The sequence below is a fragment of the Podarcis muralis genome, chromosome 10 (assembly GCF_964188315.1).
Source record: "Podarcis muralis chromosome 10, rPodMur119.hap1.1, whole genome shotgun sequence".
In the NCBI taxonomy this organism is placed as follows: domain Eukaryota; kingdom Metazoa; phylum Chordata; class Lepidosauria; order Squamata; family Lacertidae; genus Podarcis; species Podarcis muralis.
Genome location: NC_135664.1, coordinates 76,424,822 through 76,438,146, shown reverse-complemented (window position 1 = coordinate 76,438,146; position 13,325 = coordinate 76,424,822). Strand labels below are relative to the sequence as shown.

The 13,325-nt window shown below is 51.2% G+C and overlaps 1 protein-coding gene across 1 annotated transcript in view; it reads right to left on the bottom strand.

Moving 5' to 3' along the window:
- The window catches only part of PRRT4 (proline rich transmembrane protein 4), a 32,824-nt gene that overhangs the window by 10,369 nt on the left and 9,130 nt on the right, over window positions 1-13,325 (bottom strand). Inside the window, exons 2-3 of the mRNA XM_028746426.2 lie at window positions 4,790-5,526; window positions 2,098-2,196 (exon numbers count right to left, since the gene is read on the bottom strand). Of these exons, the coding sequence (XP_028602259.2) occupies window positions 2,098-2,196; window positions 4,790-5,480 (790 nt within the window). The 5' untranslated portion in view covers window positions 5,481-5,526. The remainder of the gene's footprint in view (window positions 1-2,097; window positions 2,197-4,789; window positions 5,527-13,325) is intronic.

Here is a 13,325-nt window from a genome sequence, read left to right as displayed (position 1 = left end):
GTTTCCCACAGGCAACAATTCATCCACTGTGGGAAGAGGATGCTGGACTAGGTGGGCCATTGGCCTGATCCAGCAGGCTCTACGTAGGTTCTTAACCCCTGGGCCAGCCCTCATCCTGCAGCAATCCTGGCCACGGATCGCCAAGCTCCTGCGAGCCCCTCCATCCTTTGGAGCCTGGAGCTCAGGTGAGCATCTTGTTTTTTTTTTTAAAGAATTTTTATTAGGTTTTCAGTCATAAAAACATACAAAAGAAAAATAAAACACTCAAAAAGAAGAAAAAAAAACGAACAAAAAACAGAACAAGTATAATTTCATTTCCCTTCTTTTCTTAACCTTACTTTCCCGACCTCCTCATACCTTCCCTTACTGTATTCCATTTTCTATTAGTATTTTCAGCAAATCCCCTCCTTTAGCTTTGTTTAAATCTCCAAATTCCTTCCCTTTTCTTAATCATTACAGCTGACAACCACTTAAATTCCATATCAATATCATTCAACATTCATTAATTTTACAGTATTTCTTAAGATATTCTTTAAATTTCTTCCAGTCTTCTCTCGCCGTCTCTTTCCCCTGGTCTCGAATTCTGTCCGTCATTTCTGCCAGTGACATATAGTCTATTACCTTCATCTGCCATTCTTCCAGAGTGGGTAGGTCTTGTGTCTTCCAATACTTTGCGATGAGTATTCTTGCTGCTGTTGTTGCATACATAAAAAAAGTTCTGTCCTTCTTTAACACCAATTGGCCGACCATGCCCAAGAGAAAGGCCTCTGGTTTCTTCCGAAAGGTATACTTAAATACCTTTTTCAATTCGTTATATATCATATCCCAGAAAGCCTTAATCTTTGGGCACGTCCACCAAAGGTGAAAAAATGTTCCTTCAGTCTCCTTACATTTCCAACATTTATTATCGGGCAAATGATAAATTTTTGCAAGTTTGACTGGGGTTAGGTACCACCTATAAACCATTTTCATGATATTTTCCTTTAAGGCTGTACATGCCGTAAATTTCCTTCCGGTGGTCCACAACTGATCCCAGTCCACACTCATAATATTATGACCCACATCTTGAGCCCACTTAATCATTGCCGATTTAACCATCTCATCCTCAGTATTCCATCTTAACAGCAGATTATACATTTTAGACAAAGTTTTTGTATTGGATTCTAGCAGTTCTGTTTCTAGTTTAGATTTTTCCACCTGGAAGCCAATTTTCTTATCTTTATTAAATGTCTCCAAAATTTGATAGTAATGGAGCCAATCTCTCACTTTATCTTTCAACTTTTCAAAACTCTGTAGTTTCAATCTGTCACCTTCTTGTTCCAAGATTTCACAGTATTTAGGCCAAGTTCCTTCCATATTAAGTTTTTTCACAGCTCTGGCTTCCATAGGTGATAGCCACCTAGGTGTCTTATTCTCTAATAAATCTTTATACCTAGTCCAGACATTTAACAGTGTTTTTCTGACAATGTGGTTTTTAAATGCCTTATGGACCTTGACCTTGTCATACCATAAATAAGCATGCCATCCGAACGCATTGTTAAAACCTTCCAAATCCAAGATATCTGTGTTTTCAAGAAGTAACCAATCTTTCAGCCAGCAGAATGCTGCTGCTTCATAGTAAAGTTTAAAGTCTGGCAGGGCAAATCCCCCCCTTTCTTTTGCATCAGTTAATATCTTAAATTTTATTCTGGGCTTTTTGCCCTGCCAGACAAATTTGGATATATCTTTCTGCCACTTCTTAAAACATTCTACCTTGTCCACAATTTGTAATGTTTGAAACAAAAACAACATTTTAGGCAATACATTCATCTTTATCACTGCGATTCGGCCTGACAAGGAAAGTTTCAAATTTGACCAAATTTCTAAGTCTCTTTTCACTTCTGTCCACACTTTCTCGTAGTTGTCTTTAAACAGGTTCACATTTTTAGCTGTCATATTTATACCCAAATATTTCACTTTCTTAACCACATTTAAACCTGTCTCTTTCTGAAACCTCTCCCTCTCAAGGGGTGTTAAGTTCTTGTGCTCAGGTGAGCATCTTGGGACCAACTCTCCTTCCCTCCCATCTTCCCTCGCCTGCCTCTCTGACGCTCTCACCTTGCTCTGGGGTTGGGTAGGAGCCCCCAGGTTGCTCCCCGGCGCTGCCTGTGACGTTCCACTCGGGAGGCTCTGGCGGAAGCGTGGATCCAAATAGGCCTGAGGAGAGAAGTGGAGAATTGAGAGGGGCTCGGGGGCGCTGCTCCCCTCTCTCTGTCCCGCCGCGAGGCCATCAGGCACCTAGACCAATGCCAGACCCTCCCAGGCAGATTAGAACTGAAATAAAAAATTTAAGGTCTTATATATAAAAGATAAATGTTCACAACTGCATATATAAACCACATGTCTGAAACCCCACAGAAAAAGTCCTGAAACCATTTTGTCCCTCCCAAATTGACCCCAAATAATTTCTCTGCAAGGTTGAAGGAAAATGGAAAAGCCTCCCCATTGTCTTTTCCTTCACAAATCCTGCTTTAAGGGTATGTCTGTCTGTGTGTGAATACGGTGAGCCTGTGACCTAGCTCAGGAACTAAGTATTTGTCATTACAAAAGACTGGCCAGGCTCCCCAGGGTATCCAATCAAGTAAGCATTAACAGGTAACCTGCCAGACAGGAGGTAAACAGTGCACTCAGATTTGTTGTAGACCACCTTTTCTGTGATGTAAGTATGATGTATCTGGGGGTGGTCTTGGACTCCAGGGCAGGCAATTTAAAATGTCTATATAAGGGGGGGGCACACCTTTGTTCTGGGTCCTCCTCCTTTCCTGCGAGTGAGGGGAGCACCGTGTTGCAACAGTTCAATAAAGATCAGGCTTACTAGCTGCTTTGCTTCTCAATATTCTCTGCTTGGCCTCTGTTCTTTTCTCTGACTGATGGAGAACCTACAAAGGACTCTATACGGGCTCTTGTGTTCCCCATAAGGGAATAAGGCCAGATTTTTGTTTAATACAGAACTGTGGTGTTGGAAGGGACCCCCAAGACTCATCTAGTCCAACCCGCTACAATGCAGGAATCATGGCTGAAGAATCCCTAAGGAATCCCCTTTGTCCGGCCACGGAGGAGATGCTTCCCAACTCTGCCTGGCTCCATCGCGAGAGAGGCCTTGCTTCTTGCCCGCTGCGCCACGGCAGGCCTGGGCAAAGATGGCTGTGCCACACAGCCGAGCTGGAGAGGGAGCAGCGGCTTCAGGCAGAGCCTGGCATGGCCAACGACTGTCGAGGGCTCCTAGCCAGGATGGCCAAGCTGTGTCCTCCTCAGCTGAAGGCTGCAATGACCAGCTGCTGCAAACCACTGGAAGATGCCAGTCGATATGTGCCCTGCTTTTGTTTCCCTGGGATTTTCCAGGGTTCAGCGTCATTCTGTGCCAACTCAATGGAAGCTGCTCCATTAGAGTAACCGGGGAGCCGTCCTGCCAACCTCCCTCTTGGAATGCAGCCAGTCCCCACCTGCCCTGCCCCCTTGGCAGCCAGTCCAGAGGGTGGCACAGCCTGAGGAAGACGAAGTTATAATGGCTTGGCTCTGCTCTGGTGCCCCCTACTGTTGGCCTCCTGGCCTCCCGCCCTACCCCTCCCAAGGTGTAACAAAGGAAATCCCCTGGCTTGCAAAAACAGACAAACTCTAAACAATCACAGGGAACACACGGCTAATAAGAATATTAGTAAGAAGTCTATTTCACAATTTTTAAACAGAAATTTCAGTTGAAAGGCTTGTTTGACTCTGTGATATTATTTGACTACTTGTTTTAATTTGGCGCATGCAATTGATTGAATTGTACTATTTGTGACTCCATCATAGGGTCCCGGGCCCTAAGGAAGTCAGATTATCCTCCACCAGGACCAGGGCCTTCTCAGTGGTGGCTCCGACCTGGTGGACTGCTCTGTCCCATGAGACCAGGGCCCTGCAGGATTTAACCTCCTTCCGCAGGGCCTGTAAGACAGAGCTATTCCTCCTGGCTTTCAACTTGAACTTAGCCTGATCTTTTATTCCCCTTCCTTCCCTCCCCCTCCCCTTTTTGTGAAGATTACCCGCTCTGGGATCCCACAGCTAATTCTCCCCTGGTCTCCTCACTGGCCAAATAGGACTAATTTAGCCAGCTAGCCCTGGTGATCACCTCATGTTTATTGGATGGATTTCCCCCCCCCAATTGATTTTTGAATTCTGAATTTATTGTTATCCAGGTCTTATACTGTATTTTATGCTGTTTTTTGTTGCATCAATTAAGTGTTTTAAATTTGTTGTTAGCCGCCCTGAGCCCGGTTTTCTGAACCGGGAAGGGCGGGGTATAAGTACAATTTTATTATTATTATTAATCATAGATTTCCTGTTTAAAAATTGTGAAATATACTTGTTACTAGTATTCTTACTACCCCTCCCAAGGGGCACCAGCCACCCATAAGAAGAGCCTGCAGGATCAGGCCAAGGGCCCATCTAGTCCAGAGACCTGCTCTCCCAATGGGGAACCCACAAGCGGGATCCGAGCGGAGCAGCAACTCTCTCCAGCTCTGAGCGACTGAGAGGCAGAGCAGAGCTATTGCAAGCCTCTTTTCCCCCATGAATTTCTCCATCCCTCTCTTAAAGCCTTCCAAATGGGTTGGCCACCACTGTAGCGGTGAGTTCCATAGTTCAACCCTGGAGGAACTCAGTGGGGAGGAGGAAAATGGGGCGAAGCTAGGAGGAGGCACCTCTTCCTAGCCATGGGCTCCAGCGCCCCCTACTGTTGGCCTCCCTCCCTCCCCTTGCAACAGATACTCACCCGGCCCCCCCAGTTTGCTGGCAATCTCCGAGATCCCGACCCGGAGCCCAGGGAGCAGCGGGTACCGCCTGGCAGCGCCGCCACTGCTGCTGTTGGGCGCCAGGCCGCCCTCCTTGCCCAGCCCGGCCGTCAGGTCAATGTCGATCTTGAACTCCAGCTCCTTGCTGTCTTCGCCCACAGGAGCAGCCAAGACCTTCTCCGTCAGCCTGGGCCAGAGCGTCAGTGGGTGCTGAGGGGTGGGTCCGGGGCCCAGGAGGTCGGGGTCGGCGGGTGCCGGGGGGCCACCCCAAGCCCACCCGCCCGGCCCGGGGGGGAGCTCCTCAGCAGGGATGCTAGCCTGCCACCCGGAGCCCCCCAGGGCCTCTGCCCAGAAGCGACCGGCACCCGGCGGCTGGGAGTGGGTGGGGGCAGCTGGCTGGGCGGGGGGCTTCGTGCTGGTGGGCCCCTCGCCCGCCCGGCCCTTGCCCCGCACCTTGATCTTGAAGTTGAGCCCCAGGTTCAGGGACAAACCAGGGGCTTCGCTGTGGGTGGGCAGCAGGGTGGGGGTCACCGGTGGGGGGGTGGGGGACGTGCCGGGGGCCTGGAGCCCATGGCTGGAGCTGTTGTTGCTGAGCCCCGCTGGCAGGCGGGGGCCGGGAGGCGTCCCGGAGCCCAGAGGGGGCAGGCATAGGAGGAGCAGGAACCTCCACATTGGCCTCCGTCACAGGCTCTGTCCGACGGCCTCTGGCAGGTGGAACCTGGAGAATGGAGGGGAGAGAAAGAGGGTCAGCAGGACGGGGAGACGGAGGGAGGACGTCAAAAGAGGGGGCCGGATCTGGCCAACGAGGCTGGCATCACAGTGGGCAGCCACAGACAGGGGTGGAGCAAGGTGGGTGCGGTTTGCCCTGGGTGTCACCTCTGAGGGGGGTGGGAAAAATGCTGTGCGGCTCTTAACATCTGGAAGAGACACTGTGGCTTTGGCGTGCGCAAGTTTCCTGCTGCCAAAAGGTCCCCCTCAGTTGTAGGATGGCTGGCAGACTCCTCGTTGCAAGGCGCACGATCTCCACAAAAAAGCTCTATACAACCCCGGTTCCCCCCAAAATATGAAATAAAGTCAAACCATTTTTGCAGGCAAAAATAAAACAAAAATGTCAATGTGTGTGGGGGTGGCAAGAAATTTTCTGCTCCAGGTAGCAACTGACCTTGCTACGCCACTGGCCACAGAGGCAGGGTTAGGGGACAGTGACAGCTTTGCCCACTCTAGGCACCAAGTTAAGAGGAAGAAGCAATGATTGCGGGAAGCATTGTGCAGGGCGCTGCCGAAATCTGAAATCTGAAAGTCCACTACTGGCAACCGGTTCGCTTGCCTGGGTGCCAAGGCGAGCGGGGGACGGGGAGCAGGTGCTGCAGGGCTCCACAACGATGATTAATTAACTAACTCTTGCATACCACCCTCCATCCGTAGGCCTCAGGGCAGTTCGTGACATAAAATCATGATATAATAATAATAGTATTTATACCCCACCCACCTGGCTGGGTTTCTCCAGCCACTCTGGACAGCTCCCAACAGAATACAGTGGTACCTTGGGTTAAGTATTTAATTCATTCTGGAGGTCCGTTCTTAACCTGAAACTGTTCTTAACCTGAAGCTCCACTTTAGCTAATGGGGCCTCCTGCTGCTGCTGCGCCACCGAAGCACGATTTCTGTTCTCATCCTGAAGCAAAGTTCTTAACCCCAGGTACTATTTCTGGGTTAACGGATTCTGTAACCTGAAGTGTATGCAACCTGAAGCGTATGTAACCCGAGGTACCACTGTACATTGGTACCTGGGTTTATGAATTTAATCCATTCCGGAAGTTTGTTCTTAAACCAAAACCGTTCTTAAACCGAGGTGCACTTTCCCTAATGATGCCTCCCGCCACCAGTGCCCTTCCACCATTCGGATTCTGTTCTTAGACCGAGGTAAAGTTCTCAAACCGGGACACTACTTCCGGTTTTGCAGAGCTCGTAAACGGAATCGTTCATAAACAGGACTGTCCTTAAACCGAGGTACCACTGTATTAAAAACACGCTAAAACGCCAAACATTAAAAACTTCCCTAAACCGCAAAATTCATAATAGAAATAAAAACTAAAACAAACCGAGAGTCCCACACACACATCCAGCACATTTTAAAGGGCATCAGATATCCAACAGCCAGCGGCCTGGTTGGAGATGAAGGTGCCTAAAGGTGTTTGAGGAAGGCGCCAGGTGATCTTTCCTGGGGAGAGTCGGGAGGGGGAATCTCTCTAGAGCAGGGGTAGGGAAACTAAGGCCCAGGGGCCAGATCCTGCCCAATCGCCTTCTTAATCTGAGCTGCGGACAGTCTAGGAATCAGCATGTTTTTACATGAGTAGAATGTGTCATTTTATTTAAAATGCATCTCTGCGTTATTTGTGGGGCATAGGAATTCGTTCTACTTTTTTCAAAATATAATCCAGCCCACCACAAGGTCTGAGGGACAGTGGACCAGCCCCCTGCTGAAAAAGTTTTCTGACCCCTGCTCTAGAGCACCACAACTCCTCTCCCTGACCCTGGAGTCTGGTCTGATCCTTATCACCTCCCCACATCTACCTGCGCTCTCTTTGGCTGTTTCTACAGCATGATCATAGAATCATAGAGTTGGAAGAGACCACAAGGGCCATCGAGTCCAACCCCCTGCCAAGCAGGAAACACCATCAGAGCACTCCTGACAGATGGTTGTCAAGCCTCTGCTTAAAGACCTCCAAAGAAGGAGACTCCACCACACTCCTTGGCAGCAAATTCCACTGTCAAACAGCTCTTACTGTCAGGAAGTTCTTCCTAATGTTTAGGTGGAATCTTCTTTCTTGTAGTTTGGATCCATTGCTCCGTGTCCGCTTCTCTGGAGCAGCAGAAAACAACCTTTCTCCCTCCTCTACATGACATCCTTTTATATATTTGAACATGGCTATCATATCACCCCTTAACCTCCTCTTCTCCAGGCTAAACATGCCCAGCTCCCTTAGCCGTTCCTCATAAGGCATCATTTCCAGGCCTTTGACCATTTTGTTTGATCTGGGGGTTTCCCGTGCCCACGCCTGGCCAGCTCCCCCATTTGCCCTCCCGGCCACCCTCGGAGGCCACAGGCGGAGAGAAAAGCAACCCCCCCTCCGTCCCCCTTCGCCCCCAGTCCTTGGGCCAGATAATCCCTAGCAAGCAAAGCGAGTCCGGCAGAATCTGGGAGGAGGTCAGACTTGGCTTGCCTGCAATTAAGGGAAGGGTTGTGGGGAGATAAGAGCAAGCAATAAACAAACAGGGTCATTAGGCGCCCCCAGCTATTGCAGAAAAGGACTCCTTGACCCTCAGTAAACCTATGGAAAATTTCGGGCAGAATTCCCTATGGGGTGGGGCTATGGCTCCCCTTTTGGGAACTGGAGCTCTGCCATCACTTATCAGAGATATGCACATGAGGGCAGAAGGAAGAATCCCCCACTTTCTGGGCTTTTCTCCTAGATCCGTGTTTCCGAAAATTGGGTCTCCAGATGCTTTTGGACTGCAATTCCCATCACCCCGGCGCCTGGTCCTGCTAGCTAGAGATGGTGGGAGTTGTAGTCCGGAGAACAGCAGGAGACTTGGGTTTGGCAAAGCCTGTCCTAGAGGGACACACGGTATCAGACCTCCCCTCCCTGTGCATTTATTCCCCACGGGGCATAGAATCATAGAAGGGACCCCTGGGTGTCATCTAGTCAAACCCCCCTGCGATGCAGAGATCACAGCTCACAAATCCCAGATGGAGAGTCAAGAGGTCATCTCCTTTTCAAAAGACCTACATTGGCTCCCAGTATGTTTCCGGGCACAATTCAAAGTGTTTGTGCTGACCTTTAAAGCCCTAAACGGCCTCGGTCCAGGATACCTGAAGGAGCGTCTCCACCCCCATCGTCCAGCCCGGACACTGAGGTCCAGCTCCGAGGGCCTTCTGACAGTTCCCTCACTGCGAGAAGCAAAGTTTCAGGGAACCAGTCAGAGGGCCTTCTCGGTGGTGACACCTGCCCTATGGAACGCCCTCCCTCCAGATGTCAAAGAGAACAACAACTACCAGACTTTTAGAAGACATCTGAAGGCAGCCCTGTTTAGGGAAGCTTTTAATGTTTGATGCGTTGTTGTTGTTGTTTAGTCATTTAGTCGTGTTCGCCTCTTCGTGACCCCATGGACAAGAGCATGCCAGGCCCTCCTGTCTCCCACTGCCTCCCGCAGTTTGGTCAAACTCATGCTGGTAGCTTCGAGAACACTGTCCCACCATCTCGTCCTCTGTCGTCCCCTTCTCCTTGTGCCCTCCATCTTTCCCAGCATCAGGGTCTTTTCCAGGGAGTCTTCTCTTCTCATGAGGTGGCCAAAGTCCTGGAGCCTCAGCTTTGATGCATTACTGTATTTTAATATTTTGTTGTAAGCCACCCAGAGTGGCTGGGGAAGCCCAGCCAGATGGGCGGGGTTTAAATAATAAGTTGTTGTTGTTGTGTATAAATAATAAGTTGTTGTTGTTGTTGTGATGCTCCCCAGAGAGTTGGCCCTGAAACATCTCGCCCTAATTCAATGGGCAAAGTGGTTGGAACTTCCTGGATAGCTCAGTTGGTTGGAGTGTGATGCCGATAACAAGCAAGGTTGCAGGTCCTGTGACGCTCTTTTTACGAAGCTGGGTGGTCCACGACACACCCACACCCCTTGCCAACCCCTCCCAGGGAACCCCATCTCTTTGGGAACCCCTGACCTAGGGAATGGTGAGCTCCATTGGTCTAACTCAGAGTAAGGCAGCCTTTCTGTTTCCAACAAGCCAGAGTAGTGTCATTTGCTTCTGGGGCAGGTTGCACAGCACACACACCCCCCATCACCACACAGCCTGGTGACCAAGTTAGAAAGCGGATCCTGTCAGGCGCCCAGCTCCCTCCGAACTCAGTCGGGGAGAAGCGTCCCGTGCAATCAATGTGACAAGAGGACGAGGAGACGCAGGAGGTGACGGTTTCCTCTCCAGCGTCCCAGTTGGAGCAAGGACGTGAGGAGCGGTCCCTCCAGCGAGACGGGATCATGCACGAGCGCACAGCGCACGCAGCCAAGAAGAAACTACCCTCCTGCCACTCTCCGGCGAGAGCGGGACTGTGGCGGGTCGTCACTGTCACCCAGACTGAGCTGAGCTGGCGGTTGGAGTGCGCTGGGAGGGAAGCAGGAAGACAAGGCAAAGTCACCAAGTCGCGCCCCGTCTTGCACAGGCCGCTCCTCTGAGGCCGGCCAAACTGCCTTGCTTCTGTCCGGAAAACCCTGCCTTATAGTGAGCCAGACTGGTGGTCCATCTAGTTCAGTATTGCCTGCTCAGACTGGCAGCGACTCTCCTGGGTTTCACGCGGACACACAACCCCCGCCTTAACTGGAGGAGGAAGAGTGAGCTGCCTACGTCCAAAGAGGGGCTCTGCCTCTTCCCCAGGGGAACCTGGTGTTTAAAAATCCCAAAAGTCTGAGCAATGGCCCTGAACATTCCTCGACTATGGGCTTATCCACACTTACCTTCCTTCTGCACAGCCAGAGCTTTAAAACACTGTGCTCTTTCTTTTCTCTGCAGCCTTCCCTGCAGAAACCTGCTCTTTAAAGCAGAATTGGAACAAATGGCAATCCATGGGCAAAACAAATTGCCATTTATTTATTTTTATGCTTCTGCTTTAAAGAGCTGGGTTTTTGTCAAAAAAGAAAGAGGACATGGACACAGAGCTTTAAACCTCTTATTGAAGAAGCCATGCCTTTGGAGGAAAGTAGGGAACTTGCTCCCAAAGGTGGCAAGAGGAGGGGGAGGAGGAGAGGGCGATCGATGGCTCCCAGGCACCATGGCTCTGCTCTGCCTCCGTACTCAGAGGCAGTGAGGCTTCTGAGTGCCAGTTGCTGGAAGCCACAAAGAGGTGGATAAGGGAGCGCAACCAGTTTGAAACCCCAAGGTCTGCCACTGCCACAGGAGGGGACAGGGTTCTTGGGCTGGAATCCTGTTTGCGGATTTCCAACAACAACAACAGCAGCAACAACAACAACAACAACAACCCACCCATCTGGCTGGGTTTCCCTAGCCACCCTGGGTGGCTTACAGCATATAAAGGTAAAGGTAAAGGTACCCCTGCCGTACGGGCCAGTCTTGCCAGACTCTAGGGTTGTGCGCTCATCTCACTCTAGAGGCCGGGGGCCAGCGCCGTCTGCAGACACTTCCGGGTCACGTGGCCAGCGTGACAAAGCTGTATCTGGCGAGCCAGCGCAGCACACGGAACGCCGTTTACCTTCCCGCTGGTAAGCGGTCCCTATTTATCTACTTGCACCCGGGGGTGCTTTCGAACTGCTAGGTGGGCAGGTGCTGGGACCGAACGACGGGAGCGCATCCCGCCGCGGGGATTCGAACCGCTGACCATACAATCGGCAAGTCCTAGACGCTGAGGTTTTACCCACAGCGCCACAGCGCCACCCGCGTCCCTTTTACAGCATATATCTAAACATAATAAAACATCAAACATAAAAAACTTCCCGACACAGGGCTGCCTTCAGATGTCTTCTAAAAGTTATATACACTGGTACTTCTACTTATAGGGACGCGGGAGGCACTGTGGGTTAAACTTGCCGATCTGAAGGTCAGCGGTTCAAATCCCCGCAACGGGGTGAGTTCCCATTGCTCAGTCCCAGCTCCTGCCAACCTAGCAGTTCGAAAGCACGTCAAAGTGCAAGTAGATAAATAGGTACCGCTCCGGCGGGAAGGTAAATGGCGTTTCCGTGCGCTGCTCTGGTTTGCCAGAAGCGGCTTAGTCATCTGGCCACATGACCCGGAAGCTGTACGCCGGTTCCCTCAGCCAGTAAAGCGAGATAAGTGCCGCAACCCCAAAGTCGGCCACGACTGGACCTAGCTGTCAGGGGTCCCTTTACCTTTACCTCTACTTATGGATGTGATCTGTTCCGGGGTGCCATTTGCACCCCGAAAAGTCCGTAAATAGAGTGCCGCTTCTGCATGTTCGCATGACGCAATAGAGCGCTCCTGCGCATGTGTGAAGCACACAGAATGCTTATGTGCATGCACATGTGGCGAAACCCAGAAGTATCCACTTCTGGGTTTGCCGGGTTCGCAACCCAAAAATCTGCAGCATGAACCTAACGCAACTACAGGTATAACTGTAGGGGTTTTTTAATCTCCTTGGCATCTGGTGGGAGGGCGTTTCACAGGGAGGGAGCCACCACTGAGAAGGCCCTCTGCCTGGTTCCCTGGAACTTGGCTTCTCGTAGCGAGGGAAGCTCCAGAAGGCCCTCATCACTGGACCTCAGCATCCGGGCAGAACGATGGAGGTGGAGACGCTCCTTCAGAAGTGTCTTTTTGGCCGCCGTGAGAACAGAATGCTGGACTGGATGGGCCAATGGCCTGATCCAGCAGTCTCTTCTGAGGCTCTTTGGGGTATTCTGCTGCCAGCTGACCTGCCCATCCTTGCCTCCTTGAAGAAGCACGGCAGAGCTCAGCCCTGGGCACTTGTGCCCTGACAAGCTCTCTTTCCGCAGTGTCGCATCAGCGCAGCCACAACGCCCTTCCTGAAACCAGCTCGGCAGGGATGTGAAGAGACAGGGCCGAATGCAGGCTGGCACCTCGGCGGCACCCTTCCCCGAGGGGGCCGGTCGGCCGACAGGTGTAGAAGCAGGACGTCAATCGGGCTGACAGTCCTCTGCCGAGCGCAGCAGTTCCTTGCGGAGCGGGTGGAGGCCTCACGCGGACGGCACAGTCTGGACGTGCCGGTGGTGGGGGCTGGGGAGGAGGGGGACACACACGGCTGCTGTGGTGCTGGGTCTGGCAAGCACTGCAAGGACCCACCCTTCCCAATCGACGGCACCCATTCTGCAGCCCCTGTTTGACGCGCCATCAACCGGCACCCAGATAGCAACCCAACGCTTTTTGCTCAGGTGCCTGAATGACCCAAAGCTATGGGTATGGGGGCACACATGGGTGCAAGAGGGGGCGCAGAATGATCAGGGGCCAGTGCTGGATTTGTTGTTGTTTTTTAGTTGTTTAGCGGTGTCTGCCTCTTCGTGACCCCCTAGACCAGAGCAGGCCAGGCCTGCTCTTCCACTGCCTCCCGCAGTTTGGTCAAACTCATGCTGGTAGCTTCAAGAATACCACCCAACCATCTCATCCTCTGTCGTCCCCTTCTCCTTGTGCCCTCCATCTTTCCCAACATCAGGGTCTTTTCCAGGGAGTCTTCTCTTCTCATGAGGTGGCCAAAGTCTTGGAGCCTCAGTTTCAGGATCTGTCCTTCCAGGGCTGATTTCCTTAAGAATGGAGAGGTTTGATCTTCTTGCAGTCCATGGGACTCTCCAGAGTCTCCTCCAGCACCAGAATTCAAAAGCATCCATTCTTCAGCGATCAGCCTTCTTTATGGTCCAGCTCTCACTTCCATGCATCACTACTGGGGAATCCACAGCTTTAACTATACATACTTTTGTTGGCAAGGTGATGTCTCTGCTTTGTCTCTGCTTTTTAAGATGATGATTTAAGTGCTAGAT